The 21,731-nt window shown below is 57.3% G+C and overlaps 1 protein-coding gene across 3 annotated transcripts; it reads right to left on the bottom strand.

Moving 5' to 3' along the window:
- Nucleotides 1–238: 238 nt before the first annotated feature.
- NADK (NAD kinase) lies at nucleotides 239–20,589 on the bottom strand. Of its 3 annotated transcripts, none has more exons than XM_061185126.1 (12): nucleotides 20,434–20,589; nucleotides 11,529–11,750; nucleotides 9,771–9,854; nucleotides 6,006–6,135; nucleotides 5,595–5,703; nucleotides 5,418–5,503; nucleotides 4,178–4,280; nucleotides 3,668–3,822; nucleotides 3,398–3,497; nucleotides 3,158–3,327; nucleotides 2,436–2,518; nucleotides 239–1,995 (listed from the first exon to the last, which is right to left on the bottom strand). In XM_061185126.1, the coding sequence occupies exons 1-12, from the start codon at nucleotides 20,580–20,582 to the stop codon at nucleotides 1,815–1,817; spliced, it is 1,572 nt and encodes a 523-aa protein (XP_061041109.1). In that variant the 5' UTR covers nucleotides 20,583–20,589; the 3' UTR covers nucleotides 239–1,814. The 3 variants fall into 3 exon arrangements, with proteins under 3 accessions (XP_061041109.1, XP_061041110.1, XP_061041111.1); XM_061185127.1 differs by having other exon boundaries at nucleotides 3,158–3,315; nucleotides 20,434–20,515; XM_061185128.1 differs by lacking the exons at nucleotides 239–1,995; nucleotides 2,436–2,518 and adding an exon at nucleotides 2,547–2,657 and having other exon boundaries at nucleotides 20,434–20,515.
- Nucleotides 20,590–21,731: the final 1,142 nt, after the last annotated feature.

Below are 21,731 nucleotides of genomic sequence, written 5' to 3'. Positions count from 1 at the left end.
GCCGGGCCACGCGCCCCACCGGCCTCTGCAGGACCCGCCCTGAAGCCCGACCCCAGAGCACTCGGGACAGGACGTGACCAGGACGGGGGGGGGGGGGGGGCTGCTGGAGCGCGACCCCCTACCCACGGGTGTGCCAAGGGCAGGCTCAGCGCATCTGGACTCCCCAGGCCCGGTCCACCCCCCTCAGCATCTTGGTGTTGGTTACAAAGAACCAAATAAAGTTGTCACTCGACCCAACTTTTTAAACAAGCCTGTTTATTGAAAGGATCTGAAAATAGTAATAAGGCTTTCAACATTTAACAAATTTTCAAGATATTAACAATATGAAACATTAAGAATTGACTTCAAAAACCCAAAGTTTCCTAGGTCATTCCCTGTCACGCTTCAGGGCTTGGTCTACACTGGCTCTGTTGTCTGAACGAGTAACCTGCATTCTGAATGCCACTCTCTTCTGGACCTAAAGCTGGGAGTGTCACCCCCTCAGCCCTCGGGAGGCTGGGCGGGCCACCCGCTGTGCCCGAGCTCGCGGGCAGAGGGTGGGAACCAACCTCCGTGCCCAGCACCGGCTGAGCTGCCCGGACGGGCACGTGGGGCGACAGCACTTGACACACACGGACGGCGGCCACGGTGCTCAGGCCGCAGGGCCCGCCCTGGAGACCCCGGAGGCCTTTCCATCAGCCCGTGACCCTCCAAGCGGGCAAAGCACAGCGCCCCCCAGCCCCTGTCCCTCCAGAAGGGAGCCAAGAAATGACAGGCCCCCATCCCTTCTGTTCTGGCCAATTTAACAGGAGAAAATGCAACTCAGAGAGAAATCAGTTACTCAAAAATAGGAAGCCCGTTAGGCGACAGTAAGCGGGTCCAGGGCCACACGCCCCCCGCGAGCCACAGCTCCCACCAGACTCCAGGCGGGCCCAGCCCCAGGCAGCCGGCGATGGAGGCGCGGGGGCTGGAACGACGAGCGTGCCCTTGAAGCCAGGCCCCCGGGGAGAAGCAAGAGCAGCGGCGACACCGTCCCGGCCCGCCGCGCGCCAGGCGCTCTGAGCAAGAGTCGCCCAGCTCTCCGGATGGTCACGCGGGCTGCACAGAATGGTCCCACTTCACAGCACAAACTCCCTTCCGGCCGAAATCTCAAAGTGTACACAACAAAATCTGTACGTAAGCACTTTCAGAAAGTTTAAAAGAATCTCTAAAAAGTAGACACAGGATTGAGAACACCTTCCAGGGTGGGGAGGCGCGTCCCTGCTTCCCGAGGAATGTGTGCGGTCTGAACCCTCGCCCCGCCAGTGCCGGCCACCCTGAAGCGGGGAAGGAGACCAGGGCCTGGGGACCCATCTGTCCTGGCAGCCAACCTGCTCTCAGCAGAAGCGTCCCCCCAAGTGGCTTCAGGGGAAGTCGTGGGAGCTGAAGGAAGATTTTTGGCCGTGAGACATTTATTTTCAAGACCATAGGATAGACCCATTCATTCTGATCCCCTCTGAATTTCAGTAGACTGATTTATGGAAGTTTCCTGACAAGGAATTACAAGGAACCCACCAGGCTCGGCCGTCCCTGCCTGGGGCTGGGCTCTGACCACACGCAGGGTGGGTGCACCTGGGCTGACCTCAGGGCTCCCGGTCTGCTCACTTGTTTAGAAATGCAGGAAAAGTCAGATTTAAAACGTTAAAAACAGCTGATCTGGTCGACAAAAGGCAGATTGCAGGCCCTTCCTCTGGCCAGACAAGTGGCGTGGCACCTGCCACTGGCGCTGGGCCCGTGACGCTCACGGCACGCATTCCGGTCCGCCCGTCCCGAGCGCAGACGGCAGGACCGTAGGCCTAGCTCCCCGCCCGCCCCGCCCCAGCCTCCTCGTCCGCGTCCTCCTCGTCCTCTGGGAAGTGGGCTTGCTTCTTCCGCACGTTCCAGTGCAGACACTGTGCCAGGCTCTCAAACCAGTCGCTCACGGGGTCGCGGACACAGATGGAGGGGAGCGGGTAGCGAGAGGTAGTGATGCTGATGCTGAAGCAGGAGAGATGCAACGTGGCCCCTCCTAGAACCACCGAGCACCCGGCCGGTCCCCCCAGAGCAAGACCCCTCCCTGGTCCGGCCGGGGACCGTCTCAGCTCTGCTCACGCCACCTGCTGCAAAGCCTGGCCCCAGGTCCTACGGCGCCCTGGGGGCCTGGGCACCTTGCCACTTTCCGGTCGGGTCCTGAGAACAGCCAGCAACTGGGGGCTCAGTGGTGCTCTTGTGCCCCCCAGGACGGAACCAGGGACACCCTCGACGCACCCAGGTCCACAGAGGGACCCCAAGGAGCAGGGTGGCGGAAGGATAAGCGGTGGGAACGGCTGGCAGGGCGCCGTCACCCCAGGCACAGGTCCGTGACATGATCTCTCGAGAACCAGGGACGGGCCCTCAGCCCACCTGCCCCACCCGCTGCAGCCCCGTGGCCCACACACCTGTCTCCGTGGCGGACCTCCTGTCTCTTTCGTCCATCGAAGGACACCCACACAGTGTTCCTTGCTTCCGGTGACAGCATGATCTGACGGGTCAAGCAGGACAGGTGTGGGCTACCTGAGCGCAGCTGAGCGCCGTGGACCCTACCCCGGGGGAACAGCACTGGCCAGGAGGAACCTCACGGGCACCCCCAATGCCCACCACGTGCCAAGGTCAGTTCCAGGCTGTGAAAACATTAACTTGCGTTGTGCTGACCCCAGTCCCAGGGGCCTGACTCTAGCACCGCCCACCCCCCCACACCCCCCCGCCCCCAGCTCTCTGTGTCTAGCAGACGCAGCCCCACCCACCAGGGCTCACACCAGGGACTCACTGGTCCGGGGGTGGCCTGCAGTGGGGGGCAAGGGGCAGGGGAAGAAGAGTGGATGTAGAAGGGCGGCAGGGCCAGTCAGACACCAGGACGTGCCGTGGGGGACACGCCGGGCAGCGGCCGTTCCTCACCTGCGGGCCCCCAGCAAGGACTGTCCCCACCCACTCAGGCTGAGAGCCCACCTGAAGGGCTGGCCCGGCTCTCAGCACCACCCCCGCCAACCGGACCCCTGGGGGCGCGGGCCACACGACGGAGACCAGGATGGACAAAGCCCCTCCAGCACCCAGCAAGGCGGGAGGTCAGCACCGCAGGCCCCGCACTGGCTCCAACCGACAAGGGTGGGGGGTGGGCTCCGACCTTCAGCTCGACCCCCGCAGGAACCACGATGGGCCGGAAGGAGAGCGAGTGGGGGCAGATGGGCGTGATCATGATGGCCGGCACGTTGGGGTGGATCATGGAGGCCCCGGCGGCGGCTGCGTACGCTGTGCTGCCCGTTGGGGTGGAGACGATCACGCCTGCGGGACAGGCTGAGGGTCACGGTCAAGCGCCCGCCCCCACCCCGCGTGCAGCCCCCAGGCAGGCCTGACGCCCACCTACCGTCGCCCTGCACCGTGGTGATGAGGTGCCCATCCAGGTAGACGTCCACGTTGGACAGGTATGAGGATGGGCCTCTGTCGATCACCACCTCGTTTAAGACCTGGGGGTGAGGCCACCGCAAGCTGAGGGGGCCGGGCAGCACCGAGCTGCTCCTGGGCTCCCTGGAAGGTCCCGAGGACAGGGCTGGGGGGTGTCCAGCCCAAAGCCGCCACCCTGTACCCCCTGCCCGAGGGCGAGGCCCTGAGCCCTGTGGGGGACAGGCCCACAGACCTGGTACTGCATGACCTGCTTCCCGACCTCTGCATCCAGGGCCGCGGCCAGCACCCCGTTCTCGCTGATCCCGTTGGGGACGGCCACCTTCTTCCCTCGGAGCTCCTTCACAACCCTGACCTTCAGCCGGCTCCGGAGAACAACAGCTGCGTTCCCTGGAGGCCAGCAGGGGTCACACCCAGGGAGGTCAGCAGGGATGGGGGTAGTGGTACTGCAGGAAGAGAGACCCTCCCATCGACCAGGGACCCCCCTTTCTTCTCCCAAATGGAGGGCAACACCCTGTGCTTCTGTGAAAATCAATTCACTGCTACTCGACACGTATGGTAGCCTAAACCCGTGATCAGCTCAAACTTCTGTTAAGAAAAAATGTCTGACTCGTTCAAAATTTAGAATTCTCTGAATCCCGAAACACTCAAGTGGTGCTCTTTGCCTTGTTAAAGAAGCCCCCAAATCACACAGGACGACCCCACATGCAGAGCTGCTCGTGGGTTCTGGAACATTCTGACTCACCCTGTATCACCTGAGTAACTTGGGACTGAAAGTTCTCGAAGTTGAAGGGGGTCAGGAAGCCCAGGGAGCCCAAGTGGAACGCCATGACCGGAGGCACGCTGCCCTGTGAGCCAACGAGGCAGGTCACTCAGCTGGCCAGCCCACTCGAAAGCCACCCGAGCCATCCCCAGCCCGGAGGGACTGCACCCCAACTACCCCTGGGAGGGGCGGGCACGGGAGTGCAGGGTCGGTGCCTGGTGTGGTCGGCGGGGCTGCCGTGCTGCAGTGGGGCAGGGCCACTCGGGGTGACTGCTCATGGCCCGCGAGGAGTCAGGGAGGCCAGGGGAAGAGCGGTGTGGGCAGCTGACGAGAAACGGAGGCGGCGGGACAGACCAGCCCACCGGCCACGGGAGGCAGGAAGGAGCGGTGGGGGCAGGACGCGGGGCCCTGTCACACGGAGACCACGCCCAGCAGGCGGGAGGGCAGGGAGACCTCGACAGACCCGCTGGAGAGGAGTGGGGGCAGCCGGGGGCAGAGGGCCTAGGATGCGACTCGGGGACCCTAACAGGGCCGCACTGCAGCCCCCCGAGCACCGCTTCCGCTGAGGAGGGAGGAGCGGGCGGGTGAGGAGGGGCTCCCACAGTGGGAGGTGAGGAAGAATGGGCAGCTCTGAGGAGGCGGAACAGCCCCAGGACCCTCGCCCTCATCCTCTGCCGGCCACGAACGCTGCGGCCTTCCAGCCTCAGCGGGTTCACAGCGTCTGATGTGAGGCCCCAGGCCCCGCTGGGCCCTACCCTCCTGCCCTGCTGGCTGCCCTGCCCACTTCCAGGCCGCTCTCTGGAGGCCACACCTGACCTTCTAACACACCTCGGCCGGGTCCCTCCAGGGGCCCTGCCTTGAGGAGCGCGAGGGTGGGCTCCCGGGCAGACCCTGGCGGTCTGGAGCCTCCACGGGGCTCCCCCGATCCCCCGGACACTCGGCCTGCAGCCGCTGCTCTCACCTGCCCCGGACGCTCGTCCACCAACTCGGCCCCATGTGCCGGCTCCTCTGGGGGATGCCCCACCCCAGCCCCGCGTGCCAGCCCCGCCCTCAGGCCCCCCTCTCCGGTGCACCGTCTGCACCAGCGCCTCGAGGTGCGTGGAAACGCCTGGCCTGTCACAGTGTCCAGCACCGGACGGCAGATGCAGCATTTGGTATCGTTTGCAAACTTGCTCTGTCGCGCCTCCCCTCGCCGTCCCCAGGCGGCATCCGGGGGCCTCACCTGGAAGAGCGACGAGGCGTAGAGCAGGGTCCCGTCTCCTCCCAGGCAAACGATGAGATCAATCTGGTTGGAGATGTCATCGTAATCTAGAACACACAGCGGACACAGAGGAGCCGTCAAACACCCCCGAGGCTGCCAGGCACGGCCGCCTGGGCGAGGCCCCACGGGACAACTCGCCTTCTCTGAAGGTGCAGAACTTCCTCTTCACTGGCCCAAAGCAGTCGTCGCTCACGATGGCGGGGTCCTCCAGAACTTTCTTCTCCACGTACACGATCATGTTGTTCTCCTAGAAGGGACATGGGTGAGTCAGCCCTGCCGGTAAGAGCCAGGTCAGGGCAGGCCGGTCTTCACGAAGCCTCCCTCCTGCCTTGCTTGGCCCTGTACGATGCTGGGTGGGGGGTGGGCGGCGGCAGCTCTGTCTCGGTGGCAAAGTGCGACCGTTTTTTCACTCCACACGCTGCTGAGCTGCTGGAGGCTCGGTGATGCTGGGTTACAGAGCCTCCTGACTTGAGCAGCCCCAGGATCAGAGCCCTGGAACCCCGGGCGGGAGCCGGCTCTGACCCCAACCCCGCGGTTGCCCCTGCTCACCTCCATCAGGTACACGCAGAGCTCCTTGAAGGGCTGGAGCAGGCTGGCGTCCCGGATCTTCTTGATGACGAGGACGCTCTTTGGGGACTTGCTCCATGTCAGCCGCTGGCTGGCAGGGTCCTGGATGTGCCTTTGAGGGGAGACGCGCGTTCGCACTGGCCCTGGCCCGTCCCCGGGGTGTGTCTCCTGCACCAGCGCGGCCGGTCCCCGAGCTGGGGCGGGGGCTTGGCGCTCTCAGAGCGGTGTCCTCCCTCTGGCTGCCCGACTGCACCCCTGCCCGCGGCTCCTTTGGAACAACGCTCACTCGGGGACCTGCCGCAGAGGAAACCCCACGCGCACCCAGACCCGCCGATGGGGACTCTGTCCCGGGGGACCCGGGCCTCCTGCTGACTCGTAAGGGGGGCACAGCCCCACGTCCACACCACTGTGTGAGCAACTCAGGTGACCGTAACTTTCACAGTTCAAAGCCACCCGGTTTTAAAGTCAATGGCAGGATTTGGGGCAGTGAGACTGCTCTGGAGATTTCAACGGTGGGCATGTGTCATCGCACATCTGTCCAAAGCACAGGACGCACCGCACGGAGGGACCCTGGTGTCAACTAGGGACTGTGGGTGACACGATGTGTCAGTACAGGTTCATCGTGTGTAACAAACGCACCCTCTGCGAGGATGTCGATGAGGGGCTGGCTCGGGGGGCGGGGGGGGGGGCATGAGAAATCTCTGTACCTTCTCCTCACTGCTGCGAACCTAAACCTGCTCAGATAATAAAAGCAAAAACCAAAAAGAGTCAGCTGGGCCTGCCTGCCAATGACAGCCCTGCAAGTCCTGTGGCGCTCGGCCTTGGCCCCTAGCGCTGGAGGGCTGGCACGGTCCGCGGGCAGCAGGTCCTCCCGGAGGGGCGGGGGTCCCGAGGCCGAGCCCCGCCAGGACTCCGGCCGCTGTGGGCGCCCGGTAGGCACCCGGCCGGCCTGGCAGCACACCCCCCCGCCTGTTGGGAAACAGTCCTGAAGGCTGCAGGCAGCGACTTCCCTTCTGACGCAAGTTCCCCGGTCAAGACACCTGCTCCAGGTCACGCCATGTGGCCGCGGCCTCCCTGAAAACCTGACGACTCCACCAGCAACTCTCCAAACCGTGACGTGAACCATTAAAAGAGCAGTGGGTCCCTGGCCCCAGGCTGTGACTGCCTGACCACCGCTCACCCTTCCCAGGCGTTTCTGCGAGGGCAGGGGTCACTCGTGACCTCCTCTGCCAGAGTCTCCGCCAGCCCGGGCCACACACGCGGCCCAGCGCAGGGCAGTGCTTGGCGCCCAGCATCTCGGTCGCGCTTGACTAACAGCAGGAGTGCCACGCAAACCAGCAACCCCCCAGGCTCCCCAAATGTGCAACTGCACCAGAACCCTGCTTTCTGTACCCTCAAAACTGAAAGCAAAACACACTGTAACTTGTTAAAGGCTGTATAAAACAGCAAGTCAAGAGAACTTCCTAAAACGAAAAATCAAACCCAACAAACTGTACTTGCTCTTCTTACTGTTCACACCATCCTCTTGTCTAATCGCCTTTAACAGCAAAGAGACCAGACCTCAGACGCCTGCTCTTCACAGGCTGGCCGCCAAGCTCTGCGGTCCTGGGCGGTCAGGATGGGCCCCGTTCAGCCCCGTCCAGCCGCAGACAACAGCGCTGGGCTGCGGAACCGGCTTGGCCCGTGGGAGGGGCCCGCAGGCGGAGGGGCGGGCACTCGCGGGCCTCTCGTCACTCCACCTGGCCCCGGGCCTGGAGGGAGGGCAGGTGGGTCAGCGGAAGTCTGCCTGGCCGCCGAGGTGGATGATGAAGCGCCCCCTCCACTGACCAGGTGGGCCGGACTCACGGCCCTTCAAGACCCGAGACTCAGCCGCGCCCAGCCAGAGCCACCGCAGCGCCACCGGCTCGTCTCGGGTACCAACTGGTCACTTCCTGTTGGATCACTGCAAAGAGCGGTGCCGGCCCCTCCCTGGCACAGAGGCTCTCGGGGCTGGACGGGAGGCAGGGATGCCTGACAGCTCAGCGGGGGATCCAGCTGAGCCCTGTCTCAAAAGCCAAAGGCGTCAGATGTTGGCAATTCCACATGTTTCAACATAACAGAAAATACACATTCATGGTGAGGTCTAAGAGAATAAAGTAGGAAGTAAATCTCTTGCAGTCAACTCCTCTACAGTATGTTCCTTTTCAGCATCAGGGGAAAGTCAGGTTAGCACATAATCCCTGCCCCACCAGCCACGGTGTTGGGAGGGCCAGGGACAAGATGGGGAAGTGGAGTCCTGTCCTCCCAGGGCAGGCAGCCCACAGGACTGTGCCGGGCGCAGGGCCTCGGAGACGCTTCTGGAGCACCTGCCGCTCTCGGAGCACCCCTCCCCACGATCCCACCTGACCTCGGGGAGCAGCTCAGATGCCATCCCGAGACCCCACCCGAGGTTCACGAGGCCAAAACACACACACACACCTGTCACATGGGCTGGGCTGGGAGCAGGTGACAGCCAATCAAGGCTGGATGGCCAGAGGCCACCCAGGGCGGCGCTTATGCTGAGCTGTGAGTGACGAGGAGGGAGCGGCACTGCCAAGACCAGGGAGGGCAGGGAGGGGCCCCCGGGCAGCGGTGAGAGGTCAAGGCAGGGCAGTCTGCGGCAGTGCACACAGCAGGGCGCGGGGCACCTGGGGGGCTGGTTACCAGTGTGGCTGCTGTGCGGAGGGCAAACGTGGGGCGCCTGTCCGCGTCCAGCAGCAGCGACTAGAGAGCCAGGGCAGCGCCTGGACGGTAGAGGCACTGACACCAGTTACCCCTGTGCCCAGGCCGCCCTTGGGTCAGCAGGGTCCACACAGCACAGCAGCTCCCGGGGGCCCGGCACCGTCCGCCCACTGGGCCAGCGCTGAGAACGGGCAGACGGCTGCAGGGAGCAAGGCCCCCCAGACGGTGAGTCGCAGAAGCCCACCTGGGCCCTTGGTCTGAGCCCCGCAGAAGGTGAACCCTCCATGGCTCCCCAGAAGGAGGGGGCACAGACGGCCCACTCGGTGGTGAGCCCACCGCCAGGAACAATGGCAGTGCCGGCCTGGAATTCTGCTGTTTCAACACAAAGCTCTTGTGGCCACGAAGCCATTTGAGTGTTTTCTCCCCTAAGACACAAACGACACAGGGCAAAGGAGCAAAGCTTTCCCCTCTTTGGAACCCTCCAGCACCTGGAGGAGGTGCTGGACGGGTAGAGAAGGGAGCTGGGTTCAAGAGTCCAGTGAAATAACCCGAACTGCTTCGCTTCTGAACAGTTTCTCAGCCAGCACCGCACGGCCAGGGGCCCCCAAGCTGCACTGCCCTCAGGCTGTCGCTAAAATACAGAGCTTACGTAAAAAAAAAATTGTGCCCGCAAGGCAGGTTATCTCTCAAACAAGTAAACTCGGCTTCTCAAAAATGCCAATTGACATCTCCGCATTTCAATAATAACTAAGAGAAACATATTTAACACACCAAATGCATTAGCACGAAATACATTATTTTTCTCTCCTAGAGTTTCTCCTGTAAAAAACAAATTAACTCTAAATATGAGTCGAGGCCCCTCTGACCCACTGTGCCCAAGGAGCAGGCCGCACCCACTCTCTCGCCCCGAGCGAGTTGGAGACAGCGCCGCGTGGCCTCCTGGGGCCTCAGAAGCCGCCCGACACACTCACTGCCCCCCGAGCCAGAACCTCCCACAGTCCAGTGGCCCCTGGACAACAGCCCAGTGGAGCCTCCCAGAAGACTCACATGATGGTCTGGGGGTTCTGCAGCACGCAGGCCTTTGGTCCAAAAGTGGTCACTGGGCATGGCCCGTGTAGCGAGCGGGTCCTCCTGTGGGGAGAGGCACAGGGCAGGGGCCGTCAGTCGGCTGAAAGACACACACGTGTAGACAAGGCACAGAATGTGTTAGACTCTCCAAAATATTTTTAATCCAAATGACGTAAACTCCGTCATCTGCCCAGCACCCATGTGACAGTCCTGGAAGACCCTGCCCTGATCCCCAGAGCTCTGGCTGGAGGGCTACACGCTGTCCGTGTAGTCGTTAGAGGGGGCACACTCAGAAATACTCCTTAGAACAAGGACCCCAAACCAGTGCAGGTGCCCAGGCCCCACCCCAGAACAAGGGGACTCAACCCAGGGGAAGGGCCTGGGAATCTGAATTCTTGTGTGGGCAAGTCTATTTGAAGACAAGCTTTTGGGCCTATACTTGGGAATCAAGACTTCAGCAACTCCCCCAGGTCGTCCAGATCAAGGTTCTAACAACAACACTCATTCTGACTTGCGCTGTCAATAAAAACAGGTAGCACTTGAGTGACCCAACATTTCCAATAACTGAAAAGTGACTCACAGGGCACTGTGGCCAGCACACGTCCTGGGGACAACACCACTAGGTGGCCCTCCCTGTCCTCTCCTCAGGGTCCAGCGCCAGCCCTTGGGAGCCACGTGGACGCCCCACGGTGACATGTGGATGTGTCCACCGTCACGCAGAGTGCCAGCTCCAGTGGCATCATGGTCCCTTTCTTTTTTGTTCTTTTCTGGCCACACCACGCGGCTTGCAGGATCTTAGTTCCCCGACCAGGGATCGAACCCGCACCCCCTGCAGTGCAAGTGCGGAGTCTTAACCACTGGACCACCAGGGAAGTCCCCTCATGGTCCCTTTCTGCACCAAAACTACTGGCACAAAGATAGCCAAACACAGATGGCAAACTTGCTTTTGTCTCTGACTGCCATCTCATGGTTCAAAGAACTCTCCAAATCCCAATGCAGACAAAACAGATTTTCTATTGTGTCGTGAAGGGCAGCTTAGCCCAGGAGAGCCAGAGTCTGGTCAAGGGCTCCCTCCCTGGCTCTTGAGAACGTGCAGGGAACGGCCGCGAGCCACGGCTGGGGCCTCTGGGGACTAAAAGATTTTGGGAAATGCAGTTTAGACCAGGCTTTTCTAAGTCAGTGTTCCACTCAACCTTGACAGAGGCTGTGGCTGCACGTCCCCAACCCCCCTCCTGGAGACACCCACATGCAGAGGCCACCTTTGACCTGTACCCCCACACCAGGTTCAACGCCCTTTCGGGCGCAACACCCCACAGAGCCAGCAGCCAAGGCCGCCCGCCCGGAGACGCACCCCCTGCAGTGCCAGGGACACCAACACGGGAGGACAACACGACTCTGCACGGAAGCTTCTGCTGGGAGCTGGCCGCCCGCTGCCCACCGGGCCCCCTGCATCTGCGGCAGTGCCGGCTCGGGCAGCTCCTCCCAAAACCCCGGGTGGCGTTCATGGCTAAGGCTGGCACTGCCGCAGCCCGCCCGGCACCCTGACGCCTGTGCCAGAGCCGGTGCCGCAGCGGGCGGCCCCGGTGACGCTGACGGCACATGGGCCTCACCCACGCGCCTCCACCTTGCGCAGTGTGTGGGCACGGGGGGGGGGGTGCCCTCTGGGAGCTGTGGCAGCGAGCGCGCCCACCTCTCGCGCGTCTGAGCGCCCACGCAGGCCCAGAGGAAGCCCGGTACCTGAACTCGCGGGTGCTGGCCAGGGCAGGCGCGGCCGACAGGCTGCGGGACTTGGCGCGGCCCCGGATGGGGTGGCCCAGGCCCCAGTCCTCATCCCCGTGGCACGCGGAGCAGCGGTAGGAGGCCGCCTCTGCACGCAGCTCCTCACTCCCGTGGACTTTTTCTTGTTCCATTTCTGTAGTTGATGGACGAGGAGAACTTCGGCCCGAAAACCCCGGATGCCTTGATTTAATAAAATACAGTAAATATCTGTGTACAAAACAACGTATACACACACCTACACCCGCCCTATCAGGGGAAAAATGACTGATATCCAACTTACCAAAGGACTTGGCAAATAGTCTATTTCCACCCCAAAGATATTTAAGAACTTGGGAATCTACCTGTGGTTTTTAGTGAATCCAGAAGAGCTAGGGGTCTACCAAGCTGGGGTGTGGCCACGTGCCAGGGGGTGCACACTTTCATGAGAGAGCGATCACCATCGTGCAGTCTTAAATGCCTCTCGGCCCAGAAAATCTGGATAAATATACTTGATAAGTCCACCAGCAGGCACACACTGAACTCCATGTCCTGCAAACAGCCTGCGCTTCAATCCAGTGCCAATGAAACACTGGCCAAAACCGACGTACTTGGTCCTCAAAGAAAAGTTCAACTTCCAAATACTAGTAAAGATAGACACTCTCATCTTCTAATCACAACACAGTAAAGCAGGAAAAGATGGAAGCAGAAACAAAACAACAGTCCTCCAACCACTGGGGAATGTTTGAATTTTCTCCTAACCAACTGAGGGCTCAAAACAGGTATCAAAACCACCGTGACGGTGCATCCAAAAGGTAAGCATGAACCCAAAGTCCATGCCCCCCATTGAGCTGTGCTGAAATCCTTGAGAATTAGGAGTCATGAGCTAAGGCTTAAGTCAATGAAGCTAAAAAAGGAATAAAACAAGCCTAAGCGGGGCTTCCCTGGTGGCGCAGTGGTTGAGAATCTGCCTGCCAATGCAGGGGACACGGGTTCGAGCCCTGGTCTGGGAAGATCCCACATGCCGCGGAGCAACTGGGCCCGTGAGCCACAACTACTGAGCCTGCGCGTCTGGAGCCTGTGCTCCGCAACAAGAGAGGCCGCGATAGTGAGAGGCCCGCGCACCGCGATGAAGAGTGGCCCCCGCTTGCCACAACGAGAGAAAGCCCTCGCACAGAAACGAAGACCCAACACAGCCAAAACTAATAAAATAAAAAAGTAAAAAGAAGCGTAAAGGAAGATGAGTCGCTCTCTGATTTAAGACTCTACAGCTATGCCAATCAAAAGACTGTGTCGCTGGCGCAGGCAGACACAGGCCAACAGAACAAGGACACTCAACTGATTTCTGACAAACACACACAAGCAATTCAATGAAGGAAAGAGAATCTTTTCAGCAGACGGTGCTGGAGCCATTCTACATCCACAGGCAAGAAAGTAAACCTCAGCCTAACCTTCACACCCGAAACAAAAATTAACTCAAAATGGATTACGTTCAATATAAAACATAAACTATAGAACTTTTATAATAAAACACAAGAGCGGGAATTCCCTGGTGGTCCAGTGGTTAGGAGTCCGCACTTTCACTGCCAAGGGCAGCGGTTCGCTCCCTGGTTGGGGAACGAAGGTCCCGCAAGCTGTGCGGCGTGGCCAAAAATAAATAAATAAGTAAAAAACAGGAGAAAGTCTTGGGGACCTAGGGCGAAAGAGAATTTTTTTTGTACATGATATAAAAAGCACAGTTCATAAAAAATAAAAAAACCTGATAAACTGGGCTTTATTAAAATTAGAAACTTGCTCTGTGGAAGGCCCTGTTAAGAGTGTATAAAAAACAAACAAGCTACAGATGGGGAGAAAATATTTTCAAATTAGATATCCAACAGAGGATTCGTATCTATAAAATATAAAGAAATCTCAAAATGTCTGGTAAAAAAACAGATAATCCGATTAGAAAATGGGCAAAAGAGAGGAACGGACCACAGGGGATGCGCCCAGGGTAAATAAGCACGTGAAAAGACGCTCCACATCATGAGCACTTAGGAATTAAATCAAAACCACAATGAGATGTCTCTGCACACCGATCAGAAAGGCTAAATAACTCAAAGCTGGAGAGGCTGCAGAGAGATGCCCACTCACACGTCGCTGTGGGAACACGAAAGGTTCAGATGCTCTGGAAAAGTCTGACACTTTCTTATAAAAACTAAATATGCAGCCCAGCAACTGCACCTGGGCATTTATCCCAGAGAAACACCTGATGTTCACACACAATCTGCACATGAACGTTCCCAGCAGCTTTTTTTGAGACAGCCAAACACTGCAGACAGCCCAAGTGTCCCCCAGCTGGTGAGCAGACCCAGCAGTCAGAGGGAGCAGACACTGACACTGACACTGCGACAGGCTGGGTGACCCCAGGGCCCTCTGTGGGGCGAAGAAGGACAATCTCATATGGCCACATGACAAACGTTCCCACTTACACAACTTTCTTTCTTTTTTTTGTTTTTGGCCACACCGCACAGCATGCGGGGTCTTAGTCCCCCTGCAGTGGAAGCGCGGAGTCCTAACCACTGGACTGCCAGGGAAGTCCCTTCCACAACTTTCCTGAAGTGACAAAATGATGGCGCCGTGAACAGATCACTGGTTGCCAGGGAGTGCAAGGAGGCCTGGTGGGGCTCCCTGGCGTGACGGTCAGCTCTGAGTCTGCACTGGCGGTGGTGGTTATGCAAACGTACACACAGGGGAAAACTGGTGAAAGCTGAGTAAGGGGTGTAATGCAGGTAACAGTGTTTACATTATTGTGCTGTTGATGAGGGGATAACACTGGGAAGCAGGGGGAAGGGTGCAGAAGTTTCTCTGTACTATTTTTTACAACTTTCTGTGAGTCTATAGTTATTTCAGAGCAAACAGTTAATAAAAAGGGATAAGCCAATCAAAACCACAAAAGGCAAATGTATTGAAAAACTATTACAAATTATCTAGAAGCTGTTAATATTTATTTACAAAGAGTAGTTTGATGACTAAGTAATAAACTAACTTATAATCATATTGGGACTTCCCCGGTGGTGCAGTGGTTAAGAATCCACCTGCCAGTGCAGGGGACACAGGTTCGAGCCCTGGTCTGGGAAGATCCCACATGCCGCGGAGCAACTAAGCCCTTACGCCACAACTACTGAGCCTGCGCTCTAGAGCCTACGAGCCACAACTACTGAAGCTCGTGCTCCGCAACAAGAGAAGCCACCGCAATGAAAAGCCCGCGCACCGCAATGAAGAGTAGCCCCCCCTCGCCGCAACTAGAGAAAGCCCGCGCACAGCAATGAAGATCCAACACAGCCAAAAATAAATAAAATAAAATAAATTTAAAAAAATAATAAAGTAATCATATTAAATATGAAAACCAGCTATTAAAATTTATCTCCACAGTGTATTTTGTGACAATGGCGAATCATGACTCACATTTAATCCAAGTTTATTTGCTATTTTAACATTTTAAAAGGATGAAATTTTAACTCCATCCAAGCTCACTGAAGTTCCTGACAGCACAAATCTAATTTTTAAAAAACTTCTGCATTGGGAAGTTTTAATAGGAAAAACGTGTTGGAGCATAATAACAAAGTATGCAGACATAAAGTAGTTCCCAAAGAGGTGGGGATGCCAGCCAGTAGAAGTCGCGCATACTAATATAAACACAATAACGTGATGTCCGCTGCGAGCCCTCGACATGCGCCTGTTGAAGTAATGACAAAGCAAAGCTTACCACTCATCAACACGGAGAGGCACCTATTACACTGCCCTCCTCCCGCCAGTAAGTGATGCCCGTGCGGGCAAGGACAAGACAGAACTGGGCGCACACACTGGCAGAGCCCGGCCGCGCGAGGAGGAGAATCAGGGACCCGAGGGGGCCCCAGGGTGGCGGGGCCGACGAGGAACACAGGCCTGTGGCGCTCTGGGCTCCTGGCTCTGCTGCACACAGCCCCCCGGGCACCTCTTCACCAACTGTCTGCACACGCATCTGCCCGTTCCCACGCAACGAACTCGGAGCTGTGCCGTCACGGGTCAGGAGGCGAGCCAGCAGCACCAACCCCAGACCGCCCCGTGCTGGGGCCAGGCCCGCAGAGAAGCCCGACCTGAGGGCGAAGCGGAGCAGGGCCCTATGGTCCTCCCCCAACCGTGTCCTCAGCCCGCCTTCTGTCTGTGGAAAACCTTGAGCCAAAGAATAGGTTTAATCAGAGAAGAGAGAAAATACAGAAACAGAGGAAAACAGTCAAAGGAGACCAGATAATAATAGGGCAGTCATTAGGCAAAGTCAAGGACCTCTGTTTCCCCTTAAGGGCCATAGGTAATATTCAGAGCCCTCCCCTGGGAGCCGTCTTGTAGACACTGAAACCCCACCAGGTGGAAGAAGTGAACTATATGAGGACCAGGCTGTAGCCAAGACATAAGCTGCCACAGAGAACTGGCCTCAAGGAAATGGCAACAAACCGACCCTGGAACTGAAGAGTAACTCTACCTAAAATATCGAGATGACGCTGGTCACACCACCGATGACCAGCTTCAAGATGACCGTCAGAGCTGACTGCATTGTTTCTGCATGTAGCCCCCTCCCTCTGTCTATAAGAGCTCTTGCCCTCTGACTGCCGGCTGTGGCGGGGGGGGGGGTCGGCCTTTGGACAGGCATTTCCCCTCCCCCCCACCGGTTGCCGGCCTCCGAAATAAAGCAACCTTTCCTTTTCTAGCAACACCTCTCTCTCGAGAACTGGCTTTCCAGCGGCAAGCAGCCGGACCTGGGTTCGGTAAGAGATTTTGACGCCCGACGGTGGGGCTGTGCTCTCGCAGCGCCTGGCTTCCCTGGGCCTCCCAGAGTAGAGCCACCGGCTACGGCAAACACGCCGGGATAAGCCGCGATGCGCCAGCTGCTTGTGGCTACCCAGCCCCGAGGAGGATTTTAGGGGACGTTCCCAGCAGCTGCCGAAATCATTTGTTTCGGGAATCCTCCCTGTTTCTCCCATGCTCGGCACTGGCTGCCAACTTTCGCTTTTGGTTGGTGGAAATGAAACGTGCGTTTGGGACGAGCTGACCAGCTCCAAGGCCGGGTAAGTCCACCGGTGTGCACCCGGGCAACCTTCCCATTTGTGGGTGCTAAGTGCTATTTGGGCATTTTTGCCAATTGGTTCTGATGTCTGTCTACCGTTGAGGGAGGACCATTTGTGTTGGGGAAGTGTTTGTTTGGGATTCCGTACTGGTCATCCTTTGAAGAGGATTTGCGACAGATCTGTCTTTTGGTGTGTGAGCATGTATCCCATCTATGTGATTGGTATCTTTGATGTCTTACGTCAAATGGGAAATTCAGGCTCAATTCATTAAAAACAATTTTTTAGCTATGAAATTATGACAAAGAAAAAGAAAGATGATTTTTTCTAACCAACGTATGGCAACAGTACTCTTTAGACTCCAAAGAAAACTGGTTAAGATGAAACTCTTTTGAAATTCCCAAATTGATTTTTTGGCATACGCAGTTAGAGAAAGCTAGCTTGATAAAATACTGTTTTCAGAATTCTGACCCTGAGAGAACAAAAATATGCCTAGGAAAAAACTTGAAGTTAACTCTTTTAACTGTGTCCTTGAAATACAAACACGGCCCACTTTGCCTGGGACTTCAGCCTTGGGTTAATTAGTAAAACTTCAAGACAAAAAAAAGGAGGGGGAAAAAAAAGCCTTTTAAAATTGAGTGTGTAAATTTGACTATTCGGACTGTTATTCATAAACTGATAAGTTTAATTGCAATGCCTAATTCATGAAACGTAAAAAGATGAAACAATGAGATCTCTGTCTGGATGTATGTATGTCTCAATATGTGTCTTTGTCTTTGGTTAATTCGCAAAGAGCTCTATTTAATTGGCTTAAAAAGAAAAAGTAAGCACTTACAAATCAAACAAATCTCAATTTACCTACTTCCTGACTTCTTGCCAAGACTAAGAGGAAAACTAAAGATGTCTGGGTTTCTTAAACACACATCTTGTACCACATTAAAGAGAAATTGTGCTATGAAAAAGTGTATGTTTTTAGAGGTTATGGAATATGTTCTTAAGTTTGTCCATCAGAAAATACTGATATAACAAACAGTTCAATTACCTGTTTCTTGGTTTTGTTAAGGTTTTCAAGGGTTAAAAACTGTAATGTGTAAAAATGATAAGGGAAGCATTTCAGTGTGTAAAGCAAGTAGGATATGCGTTGTCGGAGAAGAAAAGTATAAAGAATGGAGATATTTTCGTTGAGGAAAAATGATGACAATAATTTTGTCTTACAATTGGTTGGATGGGAAAAAAACGACAAATTTGTGTGGATCCAAAAAGTGATAAAATGTTTGTGAGAAAGTAACTTTGAGAAAAGAATTTTGTATGTTGTTAGGATTAAGATTAGACTAAATTTAATTAAGTAAATGAATTTTGTTATTAACAGTAAACTGATACAAGACTAAATTTTGTTTTCTCTCTCTGTTAAGAGAAAAATATTTTTTCTAAACTAATTAGGATTATTTGGTATATTAAATTATATGGAAAACATTTGATAACTTTCAGACCTTACTGTTGAACTGAGTAAGAAATTAAAAAATTCTGATGGAAAGCTATGTTTTGTTTCTAACCATACTTTTGACCCCGATGTTCAGGATGGTAAAAATTGTCCAGTGAAGTTGTCACAGAGTATAACTACTCATGATGTGTATGCTGGCTCTAAGTTTACTGCTTAAAGCACATGTACAATGTTTGTGTGAGAACTGGGTATAAATGATAAGATGTATGGCCTATAAAGCGTTTCCCGATTAACATACCTCTGAGCCTGTTCATGATATCTGATTCGTTTTCCCCCAATGTGGACAACTAGGCAAATATATGAACAAAAAGAGGCCTAGCACCGAGGGACATGAATGGACCCAGAGCAGGCAACTGATCCACTCTGGCTACGTTGGAAAAATATATTGACTATCAATGCTTTCTATGGAAAGAGTTACAATTAAAAGGGGAAAATGATGGAGGAAATTTTCACATACTGAGGTATGGGGAAATCATTCTGGCTTACACAGGATTTCATTTGAACTTTAGGCTAACCAAAACAGCCTGTTTATGGCCTATTAAATGTACACTGTACATCTGCTTTAACCATTAAGAGACAATACATTCAGAGAATAATACGAAGATGCATTTTGATTATTATCTTCATTGTAAAATGTCTACCAATTTTCAAATGCTTGTCCAGGTACTATGACAAAGTCATCAAGGAGAGAGGTAATGTTCTCATAATACAAAATACTGATGCTAAGCACAGAGCTTGAAGTTATTTCCAATTCTGTGTCCATTCCCCAAATTAGGCAGGACTATGCCCCACTTCAGCAAGAAGTAGCCAAGAGGGGTCATCGCCCCATTCCCTCAAACACTTGGGGAAAACTGAAACAGAAATGGAACTAAACCCTAGCTCCCCTGCCAAGTTGATGACTAACCTCTCTACCCCAAACCTTATTCCCCTTCCTGTTCCGTACCCATCCCTCCCCAAGACTGAGAAGTACCAAAGGAAAGGGGGATTGAAACGGAGCAGGATGCTATGGTCCTTTCCCAACCCCCTGCCCCGCCCCGCCCCTCCGTGTCCTCAGCCTGCCTTTTGTCTGTGAAAAACCTTGAGCCAAAGAATAGGTTTAATCAGAGAAGAGAGAAAATACAGAAACAGAGGAAAACAGTCAAAGGAGATCAAATAATAAGAGGGCAGTCATTAAGCAAAGTCAAGGACCTCTGTTCCCCCTTAAGGGCCATAGGTAATATTCGGAGCCCTCCCCTGGGAGCCGTCTTGTAGACACTGAAACCCCACCAGGTGGAAGAAGTGAACTATATGAGGACCAGGCACTGGCCTCAAGGAAATGGAAACAAACCGACCCTAGAACTGAAGAGTAACTCTACCTAAAACAATCGAGATGATGCTGGTCAGGCCACCGATGGCCAGCTTCAAGATGACCGTCAGAGCTGACTGCATTGTTTCTGCACGTAGCCCCCTCCCTCTGTCTATAAAAGCTCTTGCCCCCTTTTTTGGGGGGGAGGAGGGCCCTTGGACAGGCATCCGCCCTCCCCGCCCCCCCCCCTTTGCTGGCCTCCGAAATAAAGCAACCTTTCCTTACCTACCAACATCTGTCTCTCGAGAATTGGCTTTCGAGCGGCAAGCAGCCGGACCTGGGTTCGGTAACAAGGGCAGCACCCCCGGTAAAGAACCGCCCGCCCCTTCGTCCTGCGGGTTACCGAGGCCTCCTCTCCAGCGCCCAGCGATCGCCCGGGGCGCCACCGCCGAGCCCACCCCACGCCCACCGGCACGGCAGGCCAGGGAGCACCTGAAGCCCGGGGCCGGCGTCCGCGCCACCGCACCTGCCTGTCCGGGTCCGCGGCTCCCCGCGGCGGAGCAAAGGTCACGGTCGGAGCCGAGCGCGCCGTCCAGCAGGAAGTGAGAACCACCCGGCTCAGGCCCGGCACCCGGCGGCGAGGCGGCCCCCACGAGGACCAGAGCGCGCCAGACGGGGAGGCAGTGACCAGGGGTTCCGGGGTCGTCGGGTGGGCGCTGGGCTCGGAGCGCAAACGCGCCTTCCGAGGATAAATAACGCGACGCGGACCCCTAACTGACCGCTCTGCGTGAGGGCCGGACCCGCCAAGCCGCCCCACAGCGCGGACGCGAGGGGGCGAGGTCCGGCCGCCCGGACACCTGCGCGGGCGCCCGGGGAAGGGGGCGGCCGGCCGGTGCCTCCCCCCTCCACACCCCGCGGTAGGCAGGGCAGCCCCCGTCCCCGCGACCCCAGCCCCGCCCCCACGACCCCACGACCCCACGACCGCGGGCAGCGGGCCGGGCCGAGGGGCCGCGCACTCACCGTTCGCTCGCCGGGCTGAGCCCGCGGGTCCCGCCGCCCCGCCGCCGCTCGCCGTCGCTAGCCGGTCCCCGGCGCCGCGGCCGCCCCCTGCCCCATGGCCGCCCCCTGCCCCACGGCCACCCGGCCCGCGGCGCCGGCCCGCCTAGCATCAATGCCGCCACGCCGCCAGTGCGCACGCGCGCCCCCGCCTGCCGCGCGCATGCGCCTCCGGCGCCATACGCAAGCGCTCCGCGTCCGCCCCGCCCCGCGCGCGTGGGGCGGCCCGCACGGACGCCGGGCCGGGGCTAGGGGCGGGGCTGGGGGCGGAGTGGAGGCCTGGCGGGGTGGGGCGCGGGGGCGAGGACTGGTGCCGGGCTGGGGGCCGCCGGGTGGGGAGGGGTGCCGGCCCCAGCAGGACCCCTGGTCCCCACGCACCATGCTGTGTCCCAAGCACGTTCGCTGGACCCGGGCCCCGCCCCCATCCGCCATCGCCCCTCCACCCCGCGGGTCGGGTTGGGTGGCTGCAGCCGCCGCCAGTGGTGACACCGTCCCCCGCGGCCTCCGTAACTACCAGGGTGTGGCTCTGCTTAGAAGGAAAGTGTTTTCGGAATCAAAACTCGGTGTGAGCAGCTGCGACAGAACTGCGGCGACCCTCGGCTGCCGGCACAGCTGGAGGGAGCGGCCTGGCCCCGGCCCGGCCCCGGCCCTCGTGGGCCTCGCCCACCCCAAGCAGCCCGGTGGGTCCTCGCACACCACCTGGACCTGAGGGGCCCTGGGCCGGGCGTCTCAAGTGGGGCCCCTCGAGGGTGACTTGCCAACACTGTTCTCCCTCCCTCCCCCCATCCCCTCACTGGAGGACCCAGAGAGGAGGGAGGGAGGAAGGGGGCCAAGGGGGAGCTGCGCCCCCGCGCCCCCATGTCCAGGCACGGTGGGTTCCCCCAAGGCGTGCTGAATTGACGCGTTACCCACCACCACGGCAATGAGTCAAGTGTCCCAACGGTGTGCCTAGCTCCTGGGATGCGTCTGTGAATAAGCTGATGCAGGGCCACTGTGGATGAGCCCGGGCGACTGCCAGCTACCGTTCCTTCTCTACCCCGGGGCCTCCCAGACACAGAGCGCCTGACTCAGGCCATGTGTGGACCGGAGCCCTCTGCAGCAGCCTGGTCTCTAGGTTTCTCCACCCCCATACCTGCTGCGGACAGTTTTCTCTGGCCAGGACTCCTGGCCCTGTGTTGAGAGACCTGGAACACAGCTGGGCACAGCAAAGAACACCTGTCACCGCTGTCCTGGGACCACTGGGCCATGGGGTTATCAAGGGT

This window comes from Eubalaena glacialis, chromosome 3 (genome assembly GCF_028564815.1).
Source record: "Eubalaena glacialis isolate mEubGla1 chromosome 3, mEubGla1.1.hap2.+ XY, whole genome shotgun sequence".
Classification (NCBI taxonomy): domain Eukaryota; kingdom Metazoa; phylum Chordata; class Mammalia; order Artiodactyla; family Balaenidae; genus Eubalaena; species Eubalaena glacialis.
Note: the sequence above shows the minus strand (reverse complement) of the source record. Positions and strands in the feature narration are given on the sequence as shown.

Excerpts from the sequence above, each read along its gene's own strand:
- NADK (XM_061185126.1), bottom strand. The coding sequence starts at position 20,582 with ATGCTAGGCGGGCCGGCGCCGCGGGCCGGGTGGCCGTGGGGCAGGGGG. Across the intron at positions 4,281-5,417 it reads ACGCCTCGTCGCTCTTCCAG|GGCAGCGTGCCTCCGGTCAT; the intron begins GTGAGGCCCCCG and ends GTTGGCTCACAG. Across the intron at positions 3,328-3,397 it reads CACCACGGTGCAGGGCGACG|CCTGTCCCGCAGGCGTGATC; the intron begins GTAGGTGGGCGT and ends CGTGACCCTCAG.